Source organism: Uloborus diversus, chromosome 4, assembly GCF_026930045.1.
Source record: "Uloborus diversus isolate 005 chromosome 4, Udiv.v.3.1, whole genome shotgun sequence".
Taxonomy (NCBI): domain Eukaryota; kingdom Metazoa; phylum Arthropoda; class Arachnida; order Araneae; family Uloboridae; genus Uloborus; species Uloborus diversus.
Window position 1 is genome coordinate 188,600,160 of NC_072734.1, and position 19,406 is coordinate 188,619,565.

Here is a 19,406-nt window from a genome sequence, read left to right on the forward strand (position 1 = left end):
AGTCGGCAGCGAAATCGCGAAGCTCGCTAATTTTGGAAGATATGCCATTGGCATTCCAGGAAACCAAACGCAGGCTGTTACTCGCGGCCATTATTGAGGAGCTGGGTAAAGATAAGCTGGAGAGCTTGCATATTTTGGATCATTTGCTGGAATATGGTATTGACTGCTTGAAGAGTGGAGTTATTAATGTCTGAATTTGTTGTGGGATTTGTGCTAGTTGCTATATTATTTAAATTTAGGGGGGGGAGAGAGGGGAAAAAAGGGGGGGAAGTTTGATTTTGCTGATTTATGTTGTTTAAGATCTCAGTGGCCTGTTTGCGTGCGGTCCAAATATTTTCCTTATTGGCCGAGTGGATTTTGGGTCTAAGAGGGCAGTCAGGGGAGTTGGCAGTATGGGGGCCTTCGCAGAGAGCACATTTGGGGGGATCAGTGGGGAGGTTATCACATTCGAAAGTATTGTGTGGATTTCCACATTTAACACATTGGGGGCGTCGGGTACAACAACGGCTTGAGTGGCCAAATTGTTGGCATCTGAAGCATTGTGTGATGCGGCCGCCTTTCTTTTTGAGGGGTTCAATTTTAACTCTGATATGGGAAATAGTCTCAAGGTTGTAGATATTCTTGTTATTTTCATTTTTTGGGAGGTGAACAACAAAGAGGGGCATAGGATTTTGTTCTTTGCCTTTTTTCATTTGTGTCATTTTGTTAACTGTGAATTTTTTTTCAACCAGCTCGGCTTTGATGTCATCAATTAGCATATTAATTGGCAGTCCGCGAATTACTATGATTAAATCCTTTTCTTCATTAAGGGGATGGGTGTGGGACTCCAAGCAGTAATCTTCAATATATTTACGAATAGTTCTGTAGTCATCTGGGGTAGTGGGGTAAACTATTAGCATTGGGTCTTTAGTATGTTGGTTTGTTGCAATTCTCCCCGTAATTTTTGAGCCAGTGATGTCCGAAAGTTCTTTGAGGAGGTCGACTTGACCTGTGGGGTTATAGATTGTGATTGGTGGAATATGTTTGTGGTCTGGGTTCCTGTAATTTTTATTGCTTTTTGGCTGATTATCACTATTGGTTGTAGGGGGGTCATTAGTAACTTGATTCTCAACTGGGAGACCTTCATATGAGTTTTTTGTAGGGAGGGGGGGAAAATCCTCGATTACTGTATTTTTTGCAACTTTGTTAGGGGGAGGGTAGTTGAATTCATCATTATTGTCGTCATAATTTTCGTTATCCTCGTCGGATCTGGTCCTTTTTTCACTCGAGGTTTTGTATGGGATTGCTTTATCTCTGAGATCCTCATCTTCATTTGACTGGGATTGTTTAGCATACAATAGCTGGGTTAAGTGGGCAATTTGCTTCTGGTCACATGACCTAAGTTGGGTGGCAATTTGTTTGCTATATTTTCTGGAAGTCCTATTATTGTCGATTTCATCATCGAAGGCCGATACAAGAGATTGAAGTTTTTCGGCGATAGCCATTAATTCATTGCAATTTCTAGCCTTACTAATTTTGACTTCAAAAGCGGTCTTACTCCACTGATAATCCCTGATCAATAAGGTAAATTTGGATTCACTTACCCTATGATTCTTCAGATATTTCCTCCTTTCAAGAGCGAACTTGGCTTCGTCTTGTTTGTCTTTATCGGGAGATTTGTCATTGGTGAGATCCATTTCAGCTTCATCTTCTGAGACATCATCAGGATGTTTGAAGAGGCTCATAATTGCAGATGAGGGGGGGCGATTAGTAATATAGCCTTGAAAAAGGCTCTTCTCGCCAGGGAAAAGCTAACTGTGCGCAGCTTAATCCGTCCGTCGACCCGATTAGACCGAGGCCTAGCCGTCGAGGATCAAATTCAGCCCTGACAGAATAGCACGGAAGGAGAGGGGCCAGCGAAGAACCGGTCCCGTCGTCAGAGAGAGAGTACACACGTCCGCTACGAACGGTGTCCAAGGAAAAAATGTGAATGATGCATCACGATGCGTCGAAAGAACTGCCTTTGAGAATACATCGCGGCTTATGATGACTCGGTGACTGAAGTCGAAGCATCGCTTCTCGCAGCCAATGGCGAAGCATCGTGATATTATGTCGATGGCAGGGCCGTAGACAGGGTAGGGACCGTCAGGACAAATACCCCCCGAAATTCTAGGACACAAACTTTTTAGTCCTTCCCTTTTTTTTTAGTTTTTCCTTCTCCACTCAAAAGAAAAAAGAAAAGAAACAACCAAGACTCTGAATCCTCTAATCAAAACGTTTCCCCTTCACCTTGACCTTGCTACTTCTTTCTTTAAGTCAAACCCCTTCTCTGACTCCCCCCCCCCCCGCACAAAAAATGCGCAGTAGACTGGGGTCATTGTTTGAAATGGGGAATGTCTTCCAAAATATGAAATTAAAATGAATCTTCTGTGTTTTTATGTGGCTCATGCTTTTGCAGACCTTGCGCCTTACCCCACCCCCTCCCCCTTGGTGGACACCCTTGATTTAATGAAAAGAAAATACATCGAAATATCGCGATGTATCGGAATATCGCGATGTTTACTCGCGATGTTAAAATCTGCAACATCGCCCAGCACTAATGAGTACTAAAATATATGTTTAGTTTGTTTTATTGATGCTTCATTGAATAATTTCCTTTCATATGAGTTTATAAAGTAAAATTATAATCAAGGTGTTGGAAAAGTTATTACCAGACGAGAATTTGTTCAAATTAAATGCAGTATAACTTTGATTTAATGATTTCCTCAGTTTAATGATACCTTTACTGGTCCACATTTGACTACATTGAATGTCTTTGCTCCTTGATTTAACAATAGCTTTTTTCAGTCCTGTGACAGTCGTTAAATCAGGGTTATGCTGTAATTTGAGAACAGTGAAGACTTTTTTTTTTATTCTGTATTCTTATCAGTTTCAAATTTTAGTTATTGATCTTCATTTTTTTCCTTTCTCTTTTAGGTCATGTGGGGATATATTACAGAGTAAGTGCTATGTAATCTCTAAAGGTTTTTTTTTTTTTTTAAATCTTACATACAATCTTCACTTGAATGATTTGTTTGTTTATAATTCTATTAGATATGAGTTAGATCAACTATTTGTGTTCGTATGAATTTTCATCAATAATTAAACTGCACTACAGTGCAGTGGCGTAGCGAGAAAAAATCCTTGGGGGGGGGGGGGTAATTTTTTCTGAAGTTTATAGTAAAGCCATGCCCTCATGTTTACATACACACACACACACACACATATATATATATGTATATCTTTATCAGTTAAACAACAAAGGACATTATAAACGTATTTCTTCTTTGAAAATACCTTGATCAATACTGCCGTCATATGAAAGAAAGCCCTGTCTCCAAGAGAAAAAATGTTGCGCAAAACAGAAAGACATAAGCTTTTTACCATCGTAAAAGGTATTATATTAAATGAAAATCTTTTAGCTCATAAACAGAACCCTTCAAGTTCGACTGAAAAATGATTTTTTGGGGCTCATGGGGGGGGGGGTCTGACCCCCTATCCCCCCATGGCTACAGTGAAACCTGTGTAAGTTGACCACTTGCAGTGCAGTACTTTAGTGGTCAACTTAAGCATGTAGTCAACTTATAGAATTCTAATTACATGATGAGATCTAATTCTGTGCCTGAAAATAGTGGTCAACTTAGACAGGTGTTCAACTTACAAGGGTGGTCAACTTAACAGGTTTTACTGTACTGTCATTTTGATTTTTGAGCGCTTGAAAATTTCTTGTATGTGATACCTTTTTTATTTTGTAACTTGTTGCATCATAACGTAGTAACATCTCACTTTTAGTATAATTTTGAGATTTTAATCTCTTGCCACTCACTCTGTTATGTTTTTGAAATTATGATAGTAACTGCTTTTTTGCTGTTAAAAATGTCTCCAAACATCCCATGCATTTTTGAAAAATATTGTTTTTCTGTTTTAATTGTTTAGATTTTGTAAATTGTTTTGCCTGATATAGCCTTTTTTCTTCAGATTTTGTATTTTAAATGCATCTTTAGCTTTTAATAATTATATTACATGTAAAAAAGAATTGCCTAAATCATTGCAATGATCTAAATGATCAAACTCACTTTTAAACATTGAAAGTTCACTGGTCTAAAATAAGTTTAATATTTTACTACAGGGTGGTGCTCTTTTGAAAGATACAAGTTCACCAGGTTTTCATATGATGGTTCCTTTTATTACGACATACCGCTCAATTCAGGTACCTACATTGGCTTGGGTCTCTTTTGAAACATTTCATGTAACTTAAACTGAAATTTTGAATGAGGGTAACGGCACCAGTAACAGACAAGGGTTCAGTATCAGACAGTCGTAAGTTGGGGTGTAAATAAGAATTTTAGGCACGTAAAACTGATGTTGCTGCGACCCATGACTACGGTGTGAAACCATCTAGTGTTATCAAAGTAAATTTAATAAGCCAGTTGGTATTTACACAGCAGTGGTGGAAGGTTATAAACAGCTACCATGAGGTCTGCCGGTGTTTCATGTTTGTTTGAATTTAATAAGGTTTTAGATCTAAAAATAAACAAAATTTTGCTTATTTTGTAGAGGAAAGGGGAATTCTGTCCATAACCCATCCTTTCCTCATCCAAACTGTTACTGGGTATCGTCAGAATTGTTGATGTATGTAACTGGGGTTCGGACTATTTTACAAAATGGAGCATGCAAAACTATAGTTAACTCATTCAGAGGATCCAGAATCAGCCAAACGTTAAATTAGACGAGAAAAAAAAAATTAAAAAGTCTAAATACATTGAAAGGCTCAGAAAATTGAGTTAACCTGAGAGCGATGTCTTAAGCATATTTGTTACTGGTGCCTTTACCCTATTTAAAACTGAAAAATGATTTTTAAAATATTTTCTGCAATAAAAATCATGGAAAAATTAGTTTTGTGAAAGTTTTAAATTATAAAAATGTATGTTGATAGAAGCCTTCACTATTGATTTGCTTCCTGTAGACTTTTTTAATTTGACGGATTTGTACAAAATCGTACTTGATATTAAAATATCAAGTGCGATTTTGTTTACCAATGGCATACCTAAGGATTGGTGGGAGTGGCTCCCGCCAGTCGATCAAAAGCAAGAGGGTTTTCAAAATGGCCTTGATTATGTCAAATATGATTTAAAGTAGAATACTTTAATGATTATATTAATGGAAAAATGTTTTTTCAGATTTGAGGGGTTTTTTTTTTTTTTAATAGTTGTTTCGGGAACATTCTCGGAACATTGAAGTGTTATTACATTATTATGACATAATGCTAGTTTTTTTTTTTTTTTTTTTTTTTTAATGGGATACTATTTTAGAAATTATTTTCTAAGTTTGAGACAAATTGTTTCTCATATTACAGCCCACTAAAGCAACTATTTTTAGTTGCTGAACTCGGTGGCATCCCTGAAATTAATGCAAGACTTAAAAATTATTCACTGAAAACTAATCAAACTGAACGAATTTACATTGCTTTCAGTACGTCCACCTTGTTGTATGAGGGATTAAGTCAGTAGTTACCGTGGTTTGCACTAGAATGCAGGACTCACAATTATTGCTATATTTTCCAGAGTCGCGCTCAACAAAAGCATATCCCACTCATTTGCAGGCACTTCCGACAAATGAATACACATGATGAATAACTCCTCTTGGGATATTTTCTGTGTGAACCCTGGTGAAAGGATATAACTTTTAATCTGTGGCTGAACAAAAAACAATAAATGGGACCTGGAAAACTAAACTACTTAATAGGATCAACTTGAAATTGTAGGAATACAAGAACTCTTATTTTTGTAGTAGTACTGTTTCTCAAACTTGTAGAAACAAATTTATGATCAGAGAAAAGTGTATGGAAATAAAGTGTTAGGCATTTTATTTAGCTTATCAAATTACTTTAAGCAAGCCAAGAAAACACTGAACATTAGGTAGAATGTAGTGCAGTAAAAATACTTAAGTTTTTAAAGAAACAATAAAACAAAAATTATGAAAACAATCTTGTTGAAACAGAATTGCAAAAGTATTACCGGCAGATTTTTGTGATTACAAGAAAACACTTTTTATTAAGAATAAAAATGTATTAAGATGTATTTGATTTTTTTAGGTTACTTTACAGACAGATGAAGTAAAAAATGTACCTTGTGGAACCAGGTAATTTTCTTCAAAATATCCTTCAAAATCTTGATTTGATAATTTTTGTTTCAATTTAACTAGTTCTTTTTATGTTGATATTGTGCATTAGTCTTTTAGAAATTATTAGTGTATTTTTTACACAAATAAAATACTGCCCTCAGTGTGTATAGCTGGATATGAACATCATTCCGGTTAAAAATGTAAAGCATTACAATTAAACAAATTTGGATGTTTTTTGTTTATACTAGCATTATTATTACCATGAAATTAGTTTTATTTGATTGTTTACCTATGCATACAAAGCTTACATTAAGTAATTATTTGCTAATCCTTTACTCAATGCTTGATAGTTCTACAAATTTTAATGTAAGGTTGTTAGTTACATGCCCAATTAGCTTCTAAAGTGGTAACTCAATCCATTGCAATTTGTAGTTTAAATAAAAACAATATGTGTGAAAAGTGCTGGAGAGAAATCCTTTCAGTCAAATTTTTCGAGGAAACAGAATAATGATGGTACCTAGTAGTTGCTGAAATCAGGGGTCTGTCCAGTGTTTTTCACAGGATCAGTTTTTGTGAAAAATGAAATAATTTTGTGAAAAATCAATTAATTTTGTGAAAATCAAATAATTTTGAAAAAAAAAAATTTTTTTTTTTTTTTTTTTTGTAAAAACAAAAATTTCAGAATTTCAATGGCGCGAATACTGCATCATTGGAACTTAAAATTGAGTATTTTCCTCTTTTCTGTTGAGAATATCATTGAGTATTTTTCTGGTATTGGGGGGAGGGGGGGGGGGTTGCAGCATCGCTTTCTTGGAGATGGACAACCCCCAAGTATCAATATTTATTTACATTGTGTTAAATTGTACTAGAAGTGTTTTTTGTATAGTATTTAAAATAACAGTAACAAAATAAAATAAAATTCAGGCAGCGGTTCAACATTTGACTTTTTGGCCAAGGACACTCCTAAGAGCACAGAATTTCGTTTAAAATTTCTAAGTTCCGTGATTTTAACAAAAATGAGATTTTATTTGTTTACCTCTTAACAAAGCATACTAAACATCAAAAATCCGATTTCCGGATGCAGAGAGATTGCAATCCTCAAAGTGAAGGTATCAAAAGTATTAAAACAGCTTGCGAAAGAAATATTTTTGGTAAAATTATTTCAGAATCGCATTTTAGAGGCATATCATTAATATCTATCGACACAGTTGAAGCAAAAATAAAATTAAACCATGCTTCAGCATTTTAATTTTTGACTCATACTAGAGAATGTAATTTTGCTTTAAAAACTTGACATAAGCGTTGTAACAAAAATAAAGAGACTTTTCATTTATTTGTATCCTAATAAAGCGAAGTTCGCTTGAAAAAAAAATAAAGTAGGATTCTCATATTGGATATAAAATGATTGCACTTTTCATAAAAGGCATCTAAAGGAAAAAACGGTAAATAAAAGAGTTAATTTAAAGTTAAACGTCCTTGTTAGCATCAAAAAATCATTTATTGTTTATTAATTCATGGGAGCAGGGAGAAAAGTGCTTACAAGGCAAAGTGCTTACCAAGCCTTTTCAAAGAAGTTTGCAACAACACTGCTGCTACTAAATAGCTATGATAAAACAAACAAGCAAAATTATTCAAAACCAAACTGACTTTCAGCTGTTACTTTCTTTCAAAGAAACAAACAAGCATTATATTTATTTGGCAGTGGTAATTATTTTATCGCTTGCAAGAGCATCACAAGAGTGCCATTTTTTTTTTTTTTTTTTTTTGCAAAAGTAGCTGATTTTGTATAAGTTCATCCCTGTAATTTAACTTTTATAAAAGTTCCAAAAATTAGTGGTTTTATACATAGGAAACATGCATTCTTTTATTTAAGATTTGCTGTTTCAATAAACAATTTGAACGATCCGTTCTTGTTTATCAGAATTTTTTGAAGGGTCCGTTTTGGTTGATCAGATTTTTGTGAAGGGTCCGTTAACGGACCTGAATTTCCTCTGGCCAGACCCCTGGAAATATACTTTTTGAATAGTCTTATCGTCTTTTTGTACACAACCTGTCGAATCAGATGGAATATTTGTTTGAAAATGTGCGATACTGGGGTAAAATATCATCAAACATTCAATGCATTTTTCTCAAAATTAACTTTTTTGTCTGACAAAGTTTTTCCCCTGTACCCTTCATCCGTTTTAGTGAAAATGAAAAAGTGAAAAAATCAAGAGCTTCTAGTTACTGAGCAGTAGTCATAATGAAGCAGGTTAATATTTTCATCTGTAATAGTTTTAACCTTAAAAATTTTGGATCCACGCACCTTTTGGGTTGCCATGCACCTGGAAAATATGGAAAACCTGGAATTGTAAGGGAAAATGAAAATCACCTAAAATGGTCAGGGAATTGTCAGGAAAAGCCACAAATTATTGAAATTTCTCGAAATGTCAGGGAATTCCTTCTCAATCATCTGATGAGTGAAACTGTTGCGTAAAAAAGTTATGGAAGTGAGATTAATGTCGCATTCCAGATAAGCGAATTTTCCTGGTTGTTGAGAGGACGAAAATTCAAGCTCATTTTAAGTACTAAATGCAATAAGGCTACAAAAAAAAAAAAAAAAAAAAATTATAAAGCTCTGATTTATATAATTATATTTTATTTTGCTTCATTTGAAAAAAAAAAAATCAAGCCATGCTTAGCTGGAAATTAGTAGTATTTTTCCTAAAGTACTTGTAATCTTACTAGTATTTTAATAACCTTCATTCTTCTTTTTTTTTTTTTTTTTCTTTCTTTCTTTTCTATGAAATGACCAATCATGAAAGTTTAAAATCTCCAAATTTTAGCTTCAGGTCAAAGCTTGTTCTTTGGGAAACATGCCAACATTGAAAATGACTTTGCCAAAAATTGCTTAGTATGTTTAGGATTTCAGTCCTTATGCATTTTTCCATTATTTCAATAGTTGGAAGTTATTTTAATTAATTCTGGATTAGAATGACTTTATTTATTTATTTATTTTTGCAAACTTTAACTGTATTGAGTTTTTTTAGCAATCACATATTTTTTGTAAAAATACTAAATTGTAAAAAAATGAGCATTTACTTGTTTAGTTCTTCATTTGCTTTTAAAGCTAAGGATTTGTAAAAAATCCGTTAAAATAAAAATTAAAGTTTATTTTAGAAGAATAGTGTAATAATTTTCTATATTCTTACGTATTAGGAATATAAATTTTAAATTGAATCATCATTGCAGAGAATATTTAGCATACATTTTTATTTTTGAAGCAGAATGAACTATGATTTTTATGGATCCTTGCTTGCCAAAGAAAGATGATATGATTTTATCTCTTTGTCACAATGCTGATAATTTTTTCACATGTTTATGTTGCAGTTGAGAATAGTGGCGATGTCGATGTTTTAGAAACATTCGTTGTGGTTTTTGTTAAAATATTGGTGTTTTAATTTTAAACATCTTTTTTTTAAAACTTCAATGTTTTTTAAAAATGTCACACCAGTTGTTATAGCAGGGGTGCTCCCCCCCCCCCTCAATTGGAGCAAGGATGCACCCCTCCCCCAATACCACAAGTACCCCTCCCCCCAAAAAAGAGAAAAATACCCCTTAACCCCCTCCTCAGAAATTTCAGTGGTGCAGTCTGTGCCATGACCCCCTTCCCCGAAGTGAGCACCCCTGTGTTGGAGTGTAGTATCATCAAGGGCATGTTGTCAAAAATTTGAAAGAAAATTATTTACCATTATGGACTGATGGAATGCTGTTATTCATGCTGCAAGGAGGGAGGGAGACTTAAATCAAATGAAATTTCTTACAATATGCTCAGTTATACTTGAATGGGCCCTAGCACATTGTTTCTTGCAATATGAAAAAGTTGCAAAGTAAGAATAAGTGTAAAAAAAATGTGCTATAGAAAAGTTTTGAGCAAAATAAAATGTTTGCATTGAAATGGAAACAAACTTTTGCACACAATTGCAGAGATTAAAAAAAAAAAAAAAAGTATTGGAAAAATCTGGTCTTTAAAAGCATTTGTAATTAAATTTTAAGTTTGTCTTAACTTAACCCAAATTTTGATAACAATTATTGATGATGTTTTTAATCATTATTTGGTTAATAAAGTAAGTTTATTTACAGTAAAAATTATATTGTATCAATATTAAGTAATGTAAGTTGACATTCATTATCCTGGAATTGTTTCTAAAATCGACTGGGAAAACCTGGAAATGTCAGGGAATTTCATTCTTGAACTTCTGTGGCAACCCTGATCAAGATCTCCCCCTATGATCTATCTTCTGTTTGTAAGTAAAAAAAAATTTAATGTCAAAGAAAAATTATTTTCTGCCATATTGCTGATATTTCTTTCTTTTTCTTTTTAGTGGAGGTGTAATGATCTATTTTGATCGTATTGAAGTTGTTAATATTTTAAATTCAAATAGTGGTAAGTAGCGCAAATATTATTTCACAATGTAAAAAATACTTTATCCAAAAAAAAAAAATCGTTAATAAATCTCTTTTGTAACTAGCATGAACGCTGTATGACCTGTAGTTGTCTTTTCTGCATCCAATGCATTAAATGTCACAAGTAGCTCCTATTACTTATTTTTTTTGTACAAAAATTATATTTTATGTATATTTTTTTAATTATAATATGTACATAAAATTATACACAGTATCATACTTGCCAACTTTTACGGATTATCCGTAAAATTTACGGATATTCTCAGAATTTTACTGATTACGGATTGATATGATGTTTTTACGGAAATCTAATCTCAAATGCGCAATCAAAGAAGGGGAAGGGGAATTCTGTCGCTTATCTCCAACGGCGACGATCTGCATCGTGTGTGTCATGCGCTGCATCCCGACGTCACGGAATAGGCGTGGCTAACGGCTGGCAGCAGCTTGTGATTGGTTTGAATTGAAGACCGTACAGCCGGTTCCCTATACAGGCAAGACAAGAAATGTTTTCTACCATTGCGAAAAAAACTACTTCTACTTCTGACTTTCCGACCGCGTGTTGGTTCGTTGTGTGTTGTTTGCATGATTGTTAGTTATTTTTGACCTTTTGCTAATATATGGAAAATTCTACTTAATTTGTTATTATCAAGAACATGAGTGCTAAATTGGATAAAAGTTACCATCAGATTTTTAAGGAAGAGTATAGTAAAGAATTTCTGTCGATTAAAAAATCGAATAAAGGTGAAAAATTTGCCTTTTGCGATGTATGCAGAAGTGATTTCAACATTGCACATGGAGGAAGAAATGATGTAATGTCGTTGTACAGTTTGTAAACAATTAAATCCCTGTTTTCCCCATGCATAATTGGTGTCTTTTAATAATTCTTACTTTCAAAGAACTTCACAAAAAATAAATAAGTAACTAAAATAACTAAAAAATATATAAAATTGAAAGAGGATATTTAAAACAATCTAGAAGAAAAACATGTTTAAAAGGTTTTTGCATTCTGCAGAAAGTGCACTGCACATAAATGAAAAGTATGTCAATTGAAAAAAGAATCATTCAACATCAAAATAAAAATTTTTGGTGGTAAGTATTACAAAAAGCTATTCTAGTTATCCATTTATTGCTACTTATTTAACATGTGTTAAGTTGGACAATGAAACTTTTTTGGTATTGCATTTTTCATTTTTTATCACTTTGCATGAATTTTTTTTTCCTAATAAAATTCATTCCGTAGATTAAAGGGAAAATATTTTAAGAAAATTCTTGTATAAACATATAATGCAGAATAGTGTTGGACATTTCCACTATCATACAAAGGTAAAACTTATGTATTTAACACAGATTAAAATTGCTTCATTATTGTTTCGAGGAGGTATGTTGTTCACGGAAAAGTTTTACTGATGCGCATTTTCAAAAGTTGGCAAGTATGCAGTATAATATATAATTATATTATAACATGTATAATTTTGCACATGCTTGAAACTGATAATAATTTCGGAAATATACAAAGAGTGCTATTCATGATTGCTCAAGTTAAACAGAGTTACAAATACTGTGTAAGAAATTACCACTCAGTAAACAAGGGAAATAAATCATGATGGTAATATTAGCAGTATTCAGTAATCGTTTTGCTCAACTACACATCTTCAAAATAGTGCCCTGATTTTTATTTATTTTACTTACTAAACCCTGGTGTGAAATATGCCCATGAGCAAAGTAAGACATCCGTTCAATCACTGATCATGTTTCCCAGTAGAGTAAACCACAAGTTTATTGTTAAAAAAAAGGTTGATACGGTGTTTCTGCCTGGAAACATTTTGGGGTACTTTAAAATAACCGAAAATGCTTATTAGATCTGTAAATACTAAAGAGAAAATGCAATAGTATTCATAAATAAATATTGGTGAGCTTAATGTAAAAATAAGGTAGGAATTTTTGAAACAACTAGGGTGCGGTATTGGCTGGCATTGTAATGGATCGGCGTTTTGATGGATAGATTACATTAAAATTCCTGTGTGGAAGAATTGTTTAGACACAATTATGGACATATAATGGGATTGGCACTTTAACGGGTGGGCACTAAACCACGGTTTGACTGTACAGTGAAATCCCGTTACAACGAACTTCAAGGGACTGCAAATTTTGTTCGTTGTAACTGCAATTTCATTGTAACGGAATTCAAATAATGTAATGGCAGTTATATAGGGACTGAAAATGTAGTTCATTGAAACAGGAATTTTGTTGTATTGGTATTGGTTGTAACGGAATTTCACTGTATGTTTTCTGCAAGTTGTTAAATAATTATAAGGGTTGCCATTGATGCACTATAGCATGTTAGGTATTATGAAGTGGAAAATTAGAATACAGATACTCTAAGTTCGTGCACAGGGATCGTGAAATATGGTCGGCATTGACAACAAATATATTTTAAGTGGCAAAATGTTTTCAGTTTTTAAAAACAATAAGTTTTAATTTTATCTAACTTTATCTTACATTTATGAAGATTTTAATATGGAAAATTAGTAAAGTTGTTTAAATATGAAGGTTCTGATGATAGATTATAGGAATCTGAGAATTCTAGCTTGCTTTGGTAAAGTTATGCCACACATTTTGCAAATTTCTTAACTAAGGGACACTCATTTCAAAGCCAGGAATCCTAATCACTAGATTACATGGGAACTATTTTGTTCCAAAAACACTCTGTTTTCTAGGATGCCTGTGTTTTTGGAATCCAGATGAAATTAGACCAATCTTTTACAGTTCAGTTTTTTTCAAAATCTGGCCCCTTTTTCAATAGTAATTTCAGATTTATTTTGAACTTTCCCTATAACCTCTTTCAGCCATTTGTTTTTTCTAATTAAAATATGAATGTGTTGTCTGCACTCCTGCCATGAGAATTTAAAATTTGAATCAAAACTAGAGGTGACACAATGCAAAACTACAGGTTAAGTTCAATAAATTCATTCAGCGAAGTGTCTTGTTCTAAGTAAAAGTAATTTGAATTAAAAATAATTTTTCAGCCAATTAGTCATCTAAAATTCATTCAGCATAGTTATCTGCTCAAAGCTAAAGTAATTTTATTTTTTTTTAAAATTCAATTGAACTTTATAGGTTAATTATAGGCACAGGGGGGCACTTGCCCCCTCACTTTTCAGAGTTAAAAATTAATGATTGATTGAAAAATGAATTTTCTCTGATAGATTGATTTATTTCACCTAAGTAAAAACTGAAAATTCTAATTTTATGAACTTTTCTCATTTTATTTCATAAGAAAGGATCTTTAGTTTCATTTTTATGAGTTATAAATGGAGGGTGGCTATCCCTCCCGCTTTTCGATGCCGTATTTCATATTTTAGAAGTTATTTAATTAATGATATTCAGAGCCAGTAATATAGCCCAATTAAAAAAAAAAATACAACTTCAGGGGCCACGCCTACTTATCCCCACACTTTTTTGACCCCTCACTTTTTTGGTGCACCAGTCGCCTATGGTTATTGGTAATCAACAAAGTGGCTGTTTTCCGGTTTTATTGCTGATTAATCAGTGCATCTGTAATTGTAACCTTTGAATGTTATGGTTAAGGTAACTTTAGTGCTATTTCTTGTATTAAGAACAATGAAAGATATTATTTTAATTTACAGATAATACAGGAATAAATATACCTAGAATTAATAGTAATTTAAATTTGCTGTGTGGGAGTGCGTTTTTCTGCGACTTTTATAGCACTATTATTCTTAATATTTTAAAGTTTTCTCAAAAGTAAATGAAATTTGTGTAGAAAATAGTGTACTTTTGAAACCACTAACAAATATCCTGCATATCAATATGTTTCTTCTTTTTTCCAGTTTATGATATAGTAAGGAATTTTACTGCTGACTATGATAAAGCCTTAATATTCAACAAAGTACACCATGAATTGAATCAGTTTTGTAGCGTTCATAATCTACATGAAGTGTATATTGATTTATTTGGTAAGCTTTTTATGTTAAATACTTGTATCAGGATTGTTTAAAATGCTAATTGTTGTTTTCTGTGTGCAACAAGTTTTTGCATGCACAATTACTGCTACCCTTTGATGCCTTAAAATCATTAAAACTATAGCACAACCTGGTTTATCCGTACTTTTTGGTACCTAAGGCAGTCCAGATAATCCAAGTAGTATGGGTAGTAAGGAAAACAAATTCTTAAATATGCATTCTTATTTATTCATTATGATAAAAAATCATGTTCTGTAACAAAATTACATAGAATTGTTTACAAGACATTAAAAAGTATAAAATTAATTTTTCAGATCATTTCCTAACAAGATCAAAATACAAAGCAGATTTTGGTTACAGTTGCATTCTTGCTATCATATTTAAAATTTTCTATGTGAACATCAACTTTTTAGAAAGGCTACTAATTAGATCTAGATGACAAGGTTTAAATAAAGGAAGGTCTACTGTACTTATATGAGCTAAGATTTGCATGAAATGTGTTAATGTTTTACTTCAGTGTCGTTTAGAATGTAGCATCCCTTTAATGATAAGCAAAAGCTGCAATCCTCAAAAGTTCGGGATATTTCATGCTAATTTGCAGGAGTCTAAAAATTCATCATAATGAAATTAAAGGTCCATACATAACTTAGTTGTTAACATTTTAAATTATTAAGACAGGCACAACTTTACCGAAAGTTCAAGAAAAGTTTTTTACCTGCCGTTGAACCTGCTTAATAGAATAAGCATTTTGCCACAAAAAAAAATATATTCTAAGAAGCAGGATATTCCATTAACCGGGATCAAAATAACACATTACCTCAATTTGGTACATTAAAAATGTATTATATTAAGCGGAATATTCTTTTATCCAATATTTTAATAAGCGGGCTCGACTGTACAACAAGCATCAATCACACCTCCTCTCTTCTGTTCAACTCTTAAACTTAACTTAATTAACATTATACCTTAGGTAGAGGGCCCATTACTAATAGGCCCTCTACCTACAAATAATTTGCTAGCAAATATTTTATCACATTTAATGATCATTAAGTATTCTTTTGCAAATTTGAATCAGAAAATGCCTATGAAATGTTTTCTTTAAGATAGCATCTGTAGAAGATTTTCTTACTTTATTCTTTTCATCCACACACACATTCACTCAATGGTACTTTAAATTTTCAACCCAAATTACTGTTAAATGCATTATGTATTTAAGATTTATAATGACCTGTGCCATTTTTAATCTTTTTTTTTTCTTCTTATGGTTACGTTTAAAGACACCTGCTCGGAAAAATCTATTTTAAACAAAATGGATTTTCTTAATGTATGATATTTATTTACAGATCAAATAGATGAAAATTTAAAGACTGCTCTTCAAAAGGATTTAAATAATATGGCACCTGGTTTATTTATACAAGCAGTTAGAGTTACAAAGCCAAAAATTCCTGAAACAATAAGGAAAAACTATGAACTAATGTAAGTATATCTCATTTACTTGTACAAAAAAACCTTCGCCATTTCTAAACCCTATTACAGCGGTCGGCAACTGGCGGATCGGAGTCCAGGTGCTGAAAGTTGAAAACTGGACCACCAAAAATGTTTTTAAAGTATAAATTACAGAAATAAATATTCTTTTTTTAATTATGCAGGTAACAATACCTTTGATCACCATTTTTATCACTCTTTCTTGTAATTTAGAATCAATTGCATGACCAAGTTAATGATTAGTGTACAATATGAGAGTTTTTTCTGGACCTCAATGAAAAGTTTTCAAAAGTATCCGGACCCCAACTGAAATTACTTGCCGACCCTTGCCCTAGTAACTTCCAAAATCCATAAGTTTACGGATCCTGACACACCCTTTACAGAACTTGGGTTACTGCTGACCTTTGAATGGCAAACTTTGAGCAAAGTTAGCTGCTCATAGTTCAATTACTTCTCTGACATTTATTTCCTTCTCAAATCAAAAGCAGCATAAATTCTGCAATTCAACACTACTTTCACCAGGGGTGGCTATAAGAAGAGGGTCATGGAGATCCTGACCCCCTCCCCCTAAACCGTCGCTAATTGTATACATCACCATTGTATTCAAATACTTTATGAGTAATATAAACTATTTCAGTAGTCTTTTCAATTCATTAATTATTTTTGAAAGTAAATATTTGAACTACTACTTTTGTTGTTGTTGCCAGCATGTTTGGAATTACTACTTCTTTTCATTGTTTATGAAACTAGGGGGCTCTGCCCTCTGCTCCGTAACGCTCAACCAACCACTGAAGATTGCTTTGCAATCTTATTTTGATTCACAACGATTTAAATCGTCAGTTAAAAAGAAACAGATTAGAAACTCATTATGAGCTCCCTTTGGATCAAAAAGCACCCCTTCCCCCGGGTTTCAAAATAACTTGTACCAACTTGCAGAGCCGTAAGGGCTAAGGGGCTCCCAAGCATTGCAAAACTGCAGTTATGTACATTCAGGGTCCCAGTAATATAATTATGCTCTTTAGCTTGGGGTTAAATTGAGTTGAGCCTAAGATTTTGGGTTAAAATCGAAACCCTTAAAGTTTGTGAATAAGGGAAAGAAGAGACATGCGAATCGAAAAGACGTAACTATGGCAACGCCATCAGCTATTTTAATGGAGATGAGGATTATTCGAACTTGATATTTAACGGCTTGTAGCTTTTTTTCCTTTGGAGATAGAAGCCTAAGCCTAAAAAGGTTTGAGCTAAAAACGCAAATAACTCCCGCCGTATTTAAGTTAGAGCATTGAAACAAATTGCGTAGAACATGGAAAACTCTACCCTTTCAAGCGTTATATAATATTAATGTGTGCAAGTAATTTTTCACCCCTTTAATAGGCAATTTACACGAAATTTGAGCTTAAAATATTAATTACAAAAAAACTAATTCGCAGGTCCACCACAGACTTCCTTCCAGAATTTCTTTGAAACCTTACTTTTATTTACTATAAAGAGATAAACTTGTAACATTTATGCCCTATAAGGTGCCTTATTCCAGGCCGATTCGGTGCTTTTTATTAACTCCCAAGCAGTTTCAAAAAATTATCATGCCCAAACAGTAAGTTCGTTAATGGGGGAGGGAGGGGGCATTCTTCATCATAACCACACCCTAAAATGGTAGTCTGTATCCGCCCCTGACTATTACAAATTGAACTTTAAAATAATAGTCCTACATATTAGGCCAGAATTGTTAATATTTCTCATGTAAATCTGATGAATTTGCAGAAATTGGATAATATTTTTAAATGCGAAATTCGGAGGTCAGATAAGTGGTAGATGATATTGTTAAGATTTTTTTTTTTCACATTCCATCACTATGTATAATTAAGTACTTCATTTTTATTAGTACTTAATTATAATTAGTAGTTTATTCTAAAAGTTAGGCAAAAGCTTACTTCATAAAACTAATATGTCTTATTGTATTTATTAATTTGTTTATTTCTTTTATTTTTGCTCAATCACAAACATAAAAGAAGATTTCAAGTTAATTTTTTTTAATCTCTAGCTGTAAGGGTTGGTTACAATATGGCAAATTATTTTATAGGAATCAATCAGCAAATTAATTTTTATTAAGTGTAAGGGGAAAACACATCTTACAAGTCAAAGCATTCAACTCTTAATTTCTTTTTCTCTCTGGGGATAAATTTATCTACTGTTAAAGTCCAGAGTATGTCCAAGAAATAATAAAAATAATCAAAATTTAAAAATTCATCTGTGCAATGATAATTACTGAGCAAGAAAATTAACTGCTTTTTAAGGAAGTCACTAATTGCATGCTAGAATTTAAAATTTCTTTTAAGATTTTTTTATAAATCTGCCAAAGTACTGGTGGATACATTGTCGGAGTTACATAGAAAGTAAGTTTTGTCATGTTTTTGCACAAGAAAGCTTGATAAGAAACAAAAATATAATGGCCTAATAGAATACGAATTGTGGCTTTTTTTCCACTCTAATAGAAATCCGTACCAGTGATTTAAGGACATTCTCACCTATTTGCATATTTTTGTTCATAAAAATCAATGCTTAACAGTTTAATGTTTAAGACGTAGCACATGAAATAAGCAATTCATAATCAGCATGTTTATTTGCGTTTCATAGGGAAAGTGAGAAGACAAAATTGCTAATAGCTGTTCAGAGGCAAAAGGTTGTGGAAAAAGATGCAGAAACAGATAGAAAAAAAGCTGTTATTGGTAAGGAATCATATTTTTTACATAATTGTTGCTAATTTCGTGTACATTCATACTTATTGATGTTTTTTAGATGCTCAGAAAAATGCTGAAGTTGCAAAAATCCAATATGAACAAAAAATAATGGAAAAAGAATCTTTGAAAAAGATGTCTCTCCTTGAAGGTATTTATTTATTTAAAAAAAAAAAACTATAACATCTTAAAATGAATGTTGTATGTTTTTTCCCCTCCATTATTGTTATTTTACAACAAAAAAATTAATGAATTTCTCAATGTAATTCTGAAATAAGTGATGATTTATACAAATTAATTTTTTTATACTGATAATGTAAGCTAATACTGTCAGCAATTGACCCTGTAGGACCTCATACCTACTCTTAATTGTAAAGCTGTCATTAAATATATTATCTATGTAAATTTAAATGAATGCAGAATACTCAACAAAATATTCCTAGATTAAGTTCTTGATTTGAGATTTTGTAATTTCTGTATTCACTACTTAGTAAGGGAATGTGGGGCAAAGTGAAATACTTCAGATGACTAAGCTTTTTCAAGAAGAACAGATTTGAAATTTTTGAAAATTACCTTTACTAATAATAAAGCTGAAAGTCTCTCTGTCTCGGCCGAT

At 32.6% G+C, this 19,406-nt stretch overlaps 1 protein-coding gene across 1 annotated transcript in view; it reads left to right on the forward strand.

Moving 5' to 3' along the window:
- LOC129221056 (erlin-2-like) overlaps nt 1-19,159 on the forward strand; it is a 47,158-nt gene extending 27,999 nt beyond the window's left edge. The window contains exons 4-12 of the mRNA XM_054855494.1: nt 2,956-2,978; nt 4,148-4,228; nt 6,113-6,159; nt 10,506-10,567; nt 14,439-14,564; nt 15,914-16,046; nt 18,690-18,781; nt 18,852-18,941; nt 19,140-19,159. Of these exons, the coding sequence (XP_054711469.1) occupies nt 2,956-2,978; nt 4,148-4,228; nt 6,113-6,159; nt 10,506-10,567; nt 14,439-14,564; nt 15,914-16,046; nt 18,690-18,781; nt 18,852-18,941; nt 19,140-19,159 (674 nt within the window). The remainder of the gene's footprint in view (nt 1-2,955; nt 2,979-4,147; nt 4,229-6,112; nt 6,160-10,505; nt 10,568-14,438; nt 14,565-15,913; nt 16,047-18,689; nt 18,782-18,851; nt 18,942-19,139) is intronic.
- Nucleotides 19,160-19,406: the final 247 nt, after the last annotated feature.